The 11656-nt window shown below is 41.1% G+C and overlaps 1 protein-coding gene across 2 annotated transcripts in view; it reads left to right on the top strand.

Annotated features, from left to right (window-relative positions):
• The first annotated feature begins 2313 nt into the window (after positions 1–2313).
• The window catches only part of TERF2 (telomeric repeat binding factor 2), a 24633-nt gene continuing 15290 nt past the window's right edge, over positions 2314–11656 (top strand). Inside the window, exons 1-3 of one of the 2 annotated variants that reach the window (XM_011382578.2) lie at positions 2314–2779; positions 2889–2984; positions 3606–3736. In XM_011382578.2, coding sequence (XP_011380880.1) covers positions 2401–2779; positions 2889–2984; positions 3606–3736 — 606 coding nt within the window. In that variant the 5' untranslated portion in view covers positions 2314–2400. The remainder of the gene's footprint in view (positions 2780–2888; positions 2985–3605; positions 3737–11656) is intronic. The other variant, XM_011382579.2, reaches the window with a different exon arrangement.

The following is an 11656-nucleotide window of genomic DNA, read 5'->3' as shown; positions in this document are numbered from 1 at the left end:
TCTATGAGGTACCACTATTATTTGTGCTTGACAGTTGAGAAAACAGAGGCACAGAGATGGTAAAGTAACTTGCTCAAGGTTACAGAGCTAGCAAGTGGAGGAGTCAGAATTTGAGGCAGATAGTTTGGTTCCTTGTTAAGGCGGGCAGGCAGGCTGGGATCGCAAAGCAGCCACAATCACCAAAGATCTGTCAGACCGAGAGGCCTCTTGCCCTATTCTGGAATGTCCACCACATGGAGATTTTCTCAGAGCAGGATACAACACAGAATGAGGTCTATGTCTAATTAATTCAAGGGTCTAGCATGTAATTTCACATCTTCAGTGATGCTGCCACTTGCCTTCGTAAGTTGTCCTTTAGTGGCTCCGATGTGGATCTGTGCTGGTTCTAGTCCATTGGGGCTGGTAGAAAGTCTTTGAAGCTAGACCAGTTAGTTGCTGGACCTCCCAGGGAGGGAGCACACCCACCCACCAGAATTGGCATTTCTCTATTTGGTCCAGGTACCAGGCAATGAATTCCAAGAGCATCAGAGACACCTGTACATGACTCACACCCTATGTCCTCACTTCCTTCCTATACCCACTCCAGACCCACCCAGTCCTCTGGAAATGCCCGTTACTAAATCACTCCCCTGCACATGGAAGATATGACAATGATGCGCCCAGTGAAGGAGTGGGGAATGGACTCTCCCAGGTCAGTGTGGCAAACCCATCACAGAAATGCAAAGGAGAAAGTAAAGTTCAAGACTGTGTCCAGAAAAATGGAGGCTGGAAGTGGATTTAGAACTGTGGTTGAACGAGAAAAGTACCTGGAGAAGGAGAGAGGGGCCATGATTTTTCAAAAAGTCCTCTTTAGGACGATCTACAAGGATAGTAGGGGAGAAAAGAACTCAAGGAAGGTATCCTGTACGGTATAAGATTATGCAGTCAGCTGTTCTGTATCTAGAAAATCATGACACAAATACATAATAAATGGGAGGCAGGCCTAAGAATGTCCCTGAATACAGTCTGCTGGTGGGCATGAAATTAAATCTTAGCAAATATAATTTTCTGGTGGTACAGTTTTTCGACATGTATCAAAAGCCTTATTCATGTACCTAATCAATTCATTCTAACCCTAAGGAATGTGTCAGGCCCTGGGCTAGGTTCCAGGACGTAGAGTGAACAGGCAGACAGGGTGCCTGCCCCAGAGGAGCTAACTGTGGAGAATGTATTTCAGAAAGGGTGAAATATGAAGTGCTAAGGAGGAACAGCAAGAGGGATTTAATCTAGCTCAGAAAGTCAAGAAAGGATGAAATATCTTTTAAATGACGCTTGAAGGACAAGGATGTAGTTAGGCAAGAAAGGACAAGATGAAGGCTCCAGGCAGATTGAGTAGCAGGTGAAATGGAAGTGACCAAAGTTGTGCGCCTGTGAGCTCAAAATGAGGTTGGCAAACAGGTGACTTCTAGGCTGTAAAAGTCATGTTAAGAAGTCTGCATCTTGTTCAAAAGCAAAAGGATGATGAGTGATGAATGAAATGTTCTGACCTGTGTTCTGCATATTCTGACTCAGTAATTCTACTCAGAAAATTATCCTAAGGAAATAATTATGAATTTGTGCGATGATACAGTTACGATGACATTTCTAACATGGAGATTGTCTAGAATTACAAAATTTTGAAAAACCTAAACATCTTACAGTAGGGGTTTGGATAAAGAAAACTTTCATGTATTAGAATGCTATGTAGCTGCTAAAGATACTGTAGAAAAAAATATTTAATGGAAAGATGTTCATTACACGTTAAGTGAAAAATGAAGGTTACATAAAAATGTATAATTTTTTGGTAAATAACTATAAATATACGCACAATAAGTATACAGAAAATATTGGAAGGCTATAAACCTAAATGTCGTCTTATTTTTTTCATGTGGGAGTTAAATGTTAACCTTTTCCTTTTTTCCTAATTATTCTACAAAATGTGTTACTTTTGTAATTTAAATAATTTTGTGTCTTGTGTCTAGAGGTTTCGAGGGTACCGACCATATTCTATTTCTTGATCTCGATTGGGTTAACGCTGGGCTTTGCTTTAAATTGTTAAAGTGTAAATTTGTTTAACAAAGTTTCCTCCATTATTGTTACATTTCAGTTTTAAAAGTGCTTAATAAGATGCACGTATTTATTTTTCAATATCTTATACACAGTCCCGCGTCCCGAGCACAGTGAGTATTCCAGAATGTCGGAGCAAAGTAGACACTTGACTGCAAACCACGGTCGGTTTACGCTTCCGGGCGTCGTGGACTTTCAGCCCCAGCAGGCATTGCGGCCAGTGCACAGGAACTACGGAGTCTGCGAGCCGGGCCGGGCCCCCACGGTCCTTTCCCTCCCAGAAGCCCGCGGGCGGTTCGGAACGCCGTCTGTATCATGGCCGCGGGAGCCGGGACGGCGGGCCCCGCTTCCGGCCCGGGCGTCGTGCGTGACCCGGCGGCGTCACAGTCGAGGAAGCGGCCCGGTCGGGAGGGCGGGGAGGGTGCGCGGCGATCGAACGCGATGGCGGGAGGAGGCGGGAGCAGCGACGGCAGCGGGCGGGCGGCAAGCCGGCGGGCGTCCCGCAGCGGCGGGCGGGCTCGGCGGGGACGGCATGATCCGGGGCTGGGGGGCGCCGCGGAGCGGGGCGCGGGGGAGGCACGACTGGAGGAGGCTGTGAACCGCTGGGTGCTCAAGTTCTACTTCCACGAGGCGCTGCGGGCCTTTCGAAGTAGCCGGTACGGGGACTTCAGGCAGATCCGGGACATCATGCAGGGTGAGGGCCGGGCCGGGGGAAGGACGCTCGGGCGCCTGGGAAGGGGATCTCTGGGGCCCGGGTGTCGGGGCTGGGGGTGTCGCCGAACCAACGATGTCTTCTTTCCCAGCTTTACTTGTCAGGCCCTTGGGGAAGGAGCATACCGTGTCCCGGCTGCTGCGGGTTATGCAGTGTCTATCGCGCATTGAAGAAGGGGAAAATTTAGGTATGGCTAGTTTTTGTGTTCTTCTCTGGGCTTGTTTAGAGTTATGTTGTTATAAAATTTATCTCCAGAACTTAAGGACTCGGGGTTAAGGTACACTACTATGTTTTGATCACGGTGCTGAATTAATCTCTGGCTCTAGTTTTCTCCAGTTGAGATTCTCTTGCTTGCCTTTTTTTTTTTTTTTTTTTGCCTCCCACCTGTTTCTTGCTCGCCCCAACTTTGCTTCTGTCTGAAGTTAGTTATGTTAAGATGGCCATTTCTTCCTCCATAGTAGATTGTTTTTCAGAGTATGAGCACATTTTTGTTCTGAATTGAACTTGACAGCTGTTAAGCAAAACGGTCTTCAGTTTCTGGCGGCTTGTATCTCGGGATGCATGTATCCTGAAATTTGAGATGCAAATCCATGTGTTTTAAAAAATAACTTTTTACCTGTCTTGAAAATTAAGTCTTTAAAATTCTTTTATTTGAATTTGGATACTTAATATGTTTGTAAGCCTATAGCAAATATGTCAATAATTAAATGCAAATCTTAACTATATTTGCATTTCTTTGCCATAAATATATGTGTTTTTGGACATAACTTAAGATCGCTTAAAGTAAAAACTGTGCTCTTTGTCCTAGACTGTTCCTTTGATATGGAGGCTGAGCTCACACCACTGGAATCAGCTATCAATGTGCTGGAGATGATTAAAACGGAATTTACACTGACAGAGGCAGTGGTCGAATCCAGTAGAAAACTGGTCAAGGAGGCTGTAAGGCTCTATTTTTCTTTCTTTTTTCTTTTAACAAGAATCAGAGGTCTTTGAGGATACAATACTTATCTTTTTGTGTGGGGTAGAGGAAAATGGATGAAGAGAGCAAGAGAACACACACACACACCCCCCCATTGATATTACCTCTTCAGGTGACCCCTTTTCAGCCCAGACTTGGAAAGAACCATTAATGGTAGGTGCTCAGCTTTTGTGATTTTGGTGGTCTTTGTGGCTCTGGCAGGAGGGGTCACAGTACACAGGAAATGGGTTGATATTGAAGACTGATATTTTGGAGGTTATTACACATTTAGAATCGTGGAAGGGCTAGAAGTAACTAGTTTAGGGTTTAGTCACCCTTGTTTATAATAGACCAAAGAGAAAAGCTGGGACCTTGGGAAATGTGAGACTGATTTTGAGCTATTTTGTGCAATTGTCTTCAGGTAGAGAGGGTTAGGGAACATTTGAATAGACAATTAGAGCTGCTGGGATAATCAGCCAGTTAGAAGAACAGTCATGGTAGAAGGCTGGCAAGTAGTGTTTTTAACAAGAAAAAAGCTAGTGGAGCGTTCAAGAGTTTGGAACTATGTGTCATGGCTCAGGTAGCTTCAAGTAGTAGAATTTATTTTTATTTAAAACATAGAAGTGGTCATGGGAACCAGTCAGAAAAGGCTATTCTCCAGTAATGAAGGCTAGGGGTATGGAAGCAGATGCAGAGGTGGGGGCTAAGCTCACCATTGCCTTGGTGGTGGAAAGTAAGAAAAACAATAAGAAAAGAGGACCCCCTAAAAAGGGCAAGAATAAAGCCTTGCTTAGCAATGAAGACTTTCTGTCCGTTGGCTGTGTACTGAGTATTGAAGGACCCTGTTAAAAAACAACTAGTATGAGGTGCAGATATTTTACTTAACCCAGTTAAGGACCTTGGCAGGAACTACTTTTGGTTTTGCAGAGAATGTTGAGGTAATTCCAATTCCAAGGAAGAATAATTCCAAGAATAGATTTTTAGTACAGGTAAGTCAGGTTTGTATTGGAGGGAAAATGCTAGAAATGGCATTAGCAAGGGAGGAAGAATCCATGCCTACTCTCAGCGTAGTTAAGGATCTTTTGAATGGGAAGAAACAGCACCAGTTCACAGTAATTCATGTAACTCCTGTTAAGTAGCTAGCTGATTCAGAAATGCAACTCCTTCAGAATACACGGTTTGTAGATTTGTCTTCTGGCCCCTCTTTTGGAAGAGTCATTGTGGGCTTTTATCTTCCAGCTAGCTGTACATTTATTATTTTTATCATTTAAGCTCATAGATCTCCTGTTTGGGGGGTTCATTAGGAAAAATCTATTCACATCTAAATTCCCTTGAAACAGTCAACCATTTTCTTACATTGGCTCCTTTTTGCTTTTCCATTTTCCATGAGGTACCAGATCTCATTATATTTGCTGTATTACTATTACTACTGTGTAACAAATTACTCCACAACTTAGCAGCTTAAAACAATAAATATTATCTCTCAGTTTCCAAGAGTCGGGAATCTGGTAGTGGTTTAGCTGAGGGTTTTTGGCTCGCGATCTCTCATAAGATTATAATTAAGATGGATACTAGGGTTGAAGTCATGTCAAGACTGAACTAGGGCTGAAAGATCTGCTTCCTCCCTCATTCACATAGTTGTTAGCAGGACTCACTTTCTCCATGGCCGCTGGCTAGAGACTCCAGGGCCTCCCTATAGAGCTGGTTACAGCATGATAGCTTGCTTCTCCTGGAGCAAGTGATTCAGGAGAACAAGAACAGAAGATGCAGTCTGTTTTAACATAATCTCAGAAGTAACGTATCATCACTTGCGGCATATGCTCTTGGTAATACAGATTAGCCCAGCTCTGGAGTAGTGTATGGAATGAGACTCTGCAGGAGGTGGGGATCATTGGAGGCCATCTTAGAGGCTGGCTACCAAAATTACCTTGCTTTCCTAGTTATTAAGTAATACTATGTCACTTGTCTCTTCAATTTATTATTTTTCTCATTTCTCATTTAGAGTCATAAAATCATTAATGGTCATCTTTGGAAAAATACCTTGGGATGCCTAGGCTCAGTGAGGCTTTTGGATGCATTTTAAGCTTTGTAATGTGTACGTCAATTTATTTAAAAGTATATTAGATTTTTTAAGTTTATCAAATGAGTTGTAGAACTTCTCAACTTATGGTCTGAGGATCTCTGCAGGTCTCAGGGATCCTGTCACAGGTCCAAGCAATTTTCGTAACAATGCCAAAACATTGACTTTTTCAGTACGTTGACATTTGTTTGCACTGATGGTGTAGAAGCAATGATGGGTAAAACTGCCGGTGTGTTAGCATGACCAAGACAGAGGTAAATTGTAATAGCAGTCATTGAATTCTTCGTTGGCATATGCTTAGAGTTTCAAAAAAAAGCCAGTTTTAATTAAATGTCTTTGAGGAAGCAGTTAAAATTTTTTATTAAATCTAGACCCATGAACAGACATCTTTTCACTGTCTTGTCTGACAGAATAGGAAGTTTGCCTAAAGTATTTCTGCTGTATTTGTGTGACTGTTTGAGCTGCATGCTGATCTAGCTGCTGTTTTAAATGGAACACCATTTTTACTTGAAAGAACTGAGAAACTTTGGTTATTCAGACGTGAGTATTTGGCAGTAATGGTCTTGAGAAGGAGCTAATGAACTTAGCACTTCAAGGAAAACAATTGACAGTATTTATTGCTGGTGATAACATTCAAGCCTTCAAGTTAAAATTAGTGCTTTGGAAAACTTATATTCATATGTTTGATAGCTTTCCAGTTCTTCAACTTTTCTGATAAGATTTATGGTGATATTAACAACTGTGACTTTAAAAATATTTTTAATGTGTCAACATTTGGCAAACCCACATTGACTCTGTGAACCAATATTTTCCAGATGATCAATTCATTCTATTACAAAATCATTCATGGGTAAAAGATCCATTTAAAGTATAAGATAGACTAACACATTTTCATGTAACAGATTAGAAAAGTTCACTTTCCAAAGTTTGGTATAGAGTCAAAGAAGAATATCCACAATTTTTCGAAAGGGCTATTAAAATACTCCTTCCTTTTGCAACTTCTTATCTGTGTGAGGCTGGGTTTTTAAAAAGAGACTTCAACCAAAACAACATATCACAACAGAATGAATGCAGAAGCAGATATGAGAATCCATTTTTCTTCTATTAAACCAGATATAGAGATTTTCAAAAATGTAAAAGAATGGTTCCTTCTCATTAAACTTTTGTCTTAGGAAATATAGTAATTTTTCATAAAGATGTTATTTATGTTAACCTGTAATGAGTTTGTTACTTTTTAATTAATAAATATTTAAAAATTTTCTCAGTTTTATATTTCTAATGTGAATATCAACAGATATAACTCACATAAACAAAAGCTCTTTGGGATCCTCATTAACATTTAAGAGTATAAAGGAATCCCAAGACCAGAAAGTGTGAGAACTGCTTCTGTAAGCTGTTAATGATACTGAGACTGCATTAGTTTTCTCTTCTTAACTAAAAGAGAGATTCCTCAGTTAAGATTTCTGTGGAGAACGGGAAAATAACATGTGTGGCATGTTCTTGGGGAAGCGTTTATTTGTTGCTTTTTGCTGTGCATCTTCAGTAACAGCACCTTGATTTTCTTTGGGGGCTATAACCCACTTGGGCGGGGCTTGTACTTCAGACACACTCTCTTAGAATTTTAATTCTTGAAACAAAAAGCTTTGTCAAAGCTTTTGAGCATTCCTGCTTCCCATAACAGCCTGGTTTCTTTCTGAGTTTGCTTCTTTAGCCTTTTGTCACTTCTGTGAGTTTGGTTTTCTCTTTCTGTGCATTTTCTGTCATTTTCCCCAGCATAAATCTATCTCATCTCTGTTGAAAATCTGCTTGGAATTTCCTTTTTGTTTAAGTTAGCAACAGACCATTGCTATTGCTTATACCCCAAGAACCTTAACAGATACATAGAGAAGAAATTACACTTATTTCTGAACACTCTCAAGTGGAAAAGCAATGATTCATCTCTTAAAAAAAAAACAAAAAACCTCACAGTAAATTAATACATAGTTTTAGAAAATAAGCCCATAGCACACTTTGGAGGCAGACTTTTAGATTTTGAAAGAATTCACATTTCCTTTCTTGCTTCACAAAATAAATATAGTAGGACCTTTGCCTCAGTTCTGGGATAGATTAAGCATATTCTCTTCTGTTTCTCTTAATGCTACAAGTATAAGTCCTGGACAAAGTGCGTGGAGCAGCTATCTAAGGACTCAGAAATGTAAATGGTAGGGAGAGAGAAAACTGGCATAGATGATAGAGGCTCTGTTTATCCCTCTGGTGACCAAATCAAAGTTGTGACGGAAACAAGGAGCAGCAGCAAGGAAAAATCACCTGGGATCTAGATGAACAAGCCATACAACTGTGGAGAAATCCAAGAAAGCACCCTGCAACGGCAGAAGGTAGGATGGGGTGAGGACGCAGGGATGCCCGGTCCTGAGTGGTGGAGGCAGATGCCTCATCAAGGGGCCACGTCCACAAGCGGATTTTCATGGGGATGGACCTGCTTGCTCTGAGCACCAGTGCCCATTCGGCTGCGCCCAGGGGGCACCACGGACTTATAGGGAGACATTGTTGGAATGAGGGCCGAGGCAAGATTCGTTCAGTACAGAAGTGCCAGCGGTATCCATTGGTCCCTGTTGAGCCCTCCCCTCTCCCAGTGCGCCGGACACAGGACCACCATAGCTATGATGTCATCAAACTGGATAACAGAGGTCACTCCGCCCAGAGGATTCCCTGAAACCCCGCCTCCCCCAACTCGGGCCCCACCTAAGCCATATCCAGGTGTATCCTCAGCAAGTCAGGCGCTCCTTGCTGAGACTCACACTGGTAGAGACAGCTGGCCTTGGTTTCTGGTGTGGCCTTTTGAGGCAACTATAAGCACAGCATTTGTGGATTGCTAGCTGAATCTTAACAGGTGGCCCCAGAGGGGTAGAGGCTTGGGCTAAATTTGGCCAGCAGCTGAACTCCTCTCAGGACTGTGCCACTGGACACCTACTTCACAAATATACACTAATAAGACTAAGAGACTTAGGAGCTTTGCGTACTATATAGAAACACACGGAAAGGCAGCCAAATTGGGAAGAAAAAGAAGCAGAAACCATATGACAGAACAGAACAGAGTCCAGATATAATGGAGTCAAACAATCTAACAGATGCAGAGTTCAAAACACTAGTTATAAAGATGCTCAATGAACTTTTAGGAATTGTAGAGAACTCCAACAAAGAGAGAAAAATGGAAATGGAAATTATAAAAGGGAACCAGTCTGAAATGGAGAACACATTATCTGAGATGAGAAGTGTATTAAATGGAATAAACAAAGTGAATGAAGAAGAGGATCAAATGCCCTATCTAGAGGACAGGAAAGCCAGTCAAGACACTTAACCAGAATGGCAAGAAAAAAGATGCCAAGACTATAAAAATAATTTAAGGAGGATATGGGACACTATTAAGGCTCTAAATATTCATCTGATCAGCATAACAGAAGAAAATCAAGATGATGAACAGCTGTTTGAAGAAATAATGATGAAAAACTTCCCTAACTTGGTGAAAGAAATGGATATAAAACCCCAGGAAGCTCAGAGAATTCCAAAAGTCAGGGATCCAAAGAGGCCCACACCTAGACACACATCATAATTAAAATGCCAAAGGTTAAATACAAAGAAAATTAAAAGCAGCAAGAGAAAAAAAAAGAATTACTTAAAAGGGGACACCCATAAGACTGGCAGCTGATTTCTCAAAAGAAACTATGCAGGACAGAAGGGCTTGGCAAAAAATATTCGACAGGATGATGACCCGGGATCTACAACCAAGAATACTTTATCCAGCAAAGCTATCATTTAGAGTTGAAGGACAGATAAAGAGCTTCCCAGATAAAAATAAGCTAAAGGAATTTATCACCACTAAGCCAGTATTACAGGAAATGTTGGAGGGACTTCTTTAAGAAGAAAAAACATGTATCAAAAACAGGAATAAAGAATGGTGGTAACTATATTCCTATCAATCAGTACCTTAAATAGAAAAGAATTAAGTGCTTCAACCAAGAGTGGCTGAAAAGATAAAACAAGACCCCAGCATATGAAAAAGATGGAAAAAGATATTGCTTTGATGGACCTAGAAGGTATTTAAGTCAGAAAAAGATAAACACTATATGATTTCATTTATATGCGGAATCTAAGAAATAAAAAGAACAAACTAATCAAAAACACTCACAAATATAGTGGACAATTTGGTGACGGGCAGAGAGGAGGTTTAGGAGGCTGAGAGAATGGGTGAAGGGTTAAAGAAGTACAAATTAGTAGCTGACGGATGGTCACGGGAATGGGAAGCAAGACTTAGGAATGCAGTTAGCATTAATACATTGGCAGGGTGAAGGGTCAGGGAAGGGAGGGAGCAATGGGGGGGGATCATTTTACTAACTATGTAGATGTCTAACCAATGTACTGTATACTTGAAATTTAAAAAAATAAAAAATAAATAAATAAATGTAAATGGTAGTAAGCAGGTGGGAAGAAGACCAGAATTTGAAGGTCCGCCAAACCGGTGATGAGTAGTTTACTATTTTTTCCCTCTCCAGTATCGCCTGGGCTGGACTTGAAGGCTCCTGAAACCTGGAAGTGCACTCTACACGTGAACAGAAAGAACTCGAAGAGAGGTTCTCTCTGGTCTGAGGCACAGGAAAGAAATCTCCTAAGGGCCAGAGAGGGTGGGAGAAATTTCAGTTTGTTTGTTTTTTCCTTTTCTCCCTTCTCTTCTACCCCAGCACCCAGACAGTACTACACTGGTGGCAGCAGTGGCCCAGTGGTAACAGTGGCAGCAGGGCAGGCACCTGAAACTGAAGGGAGAGGACCCTTTTCTCTTTAGCAGTGGAGCTGTGATCACCGGAAGTTGGAACAGATTCCATTGCCTTTTTTACTGTCTACCCTGCTGCTTAGCTCTGGATGCAGATGCAGTTAGTGTGGCAGAGTGTGGAACCTAAAGCTTAGGAATGCAAGGCTGGTTCGATATTTGAAAATCAATCAATGTAATCCACCCTATCTAAAGGAAAAACTATCTGGTCGTATCAGTTGATGCCAGAAAGCATTTGACATAATTCAGCATTAGTTCATGAGAAAAACAAACAAAAAAACACTTGGCAACTAGGAATCAAAGGGAATTTCCTCACCTGATAAAAGGAATCTACAAAAAACCTACATACAGCTAAGCTTATACTTAATGGTGGAAGATAAATGCTTTGCCCTTAAGATCCAAAACAAGGCAAGAATCCATTTTCACCACTTACATTCTATATCATATTGGAAGATGTAGCTAATGAGTAAGTTGAAAAATAAAAAGCAAGAGATTAGAAAGGAAGGAATAAAATTGTCTCTATTTATAAATGACATGATCGTCTGTATAGAAAATCCCATAGACTATATTTTTAAAAACTGTATTAAATAGTTGAGCAAGATAGCAGGATACAAGATCAACACACAAAAATCAATCATATTTCCATATAATAGCAGTGACAATGTGAAATAAAATTACCGAAACAGTGCTATTTATAATACAGCAGCCCCCCCCCCCTTATCTGTGGGGGATACATTCAGGATCCCCAGTTGGTGCCCGAAACCACAGACAGTACCAATCTTATATACACTTTTTTCCTATATATACACCTATGGCATCTCCTAATTGCTAACATCACTTGTTTGTGCTTTGGAGCCTTATTAGGTAAAATAAGGGTTACTCAAATGCAAGCTCTGCAATACCACAACAATCTATCTGATAACCAAGTGACTACTAAGTGACTAACAGGCAGGTACAACATGGATACGCCAGACAAAGGAATGATTCTCATCCCAGGAG

This window comes from Pteropus vampyrus, unplaced genomic scaffold, assembly GCF_000151845.1.
Source record: "Pteropus vampyrus isolate Shadow unplaced genomic scaffold, Pvam_2.0 Scaffold483, whole genome shotgun sequence".
Lineage (NCBI taxonomy): Eukaryota > Metazoa > Chordata > Mammalia > Chiroptera > Pteropodidae > Pteropus > Pteropus vampyrus.
Note: the sequence above shows the minus strand (reverse complement) of the source record. Positions and strands in the feature narration are given on the sequence as shown.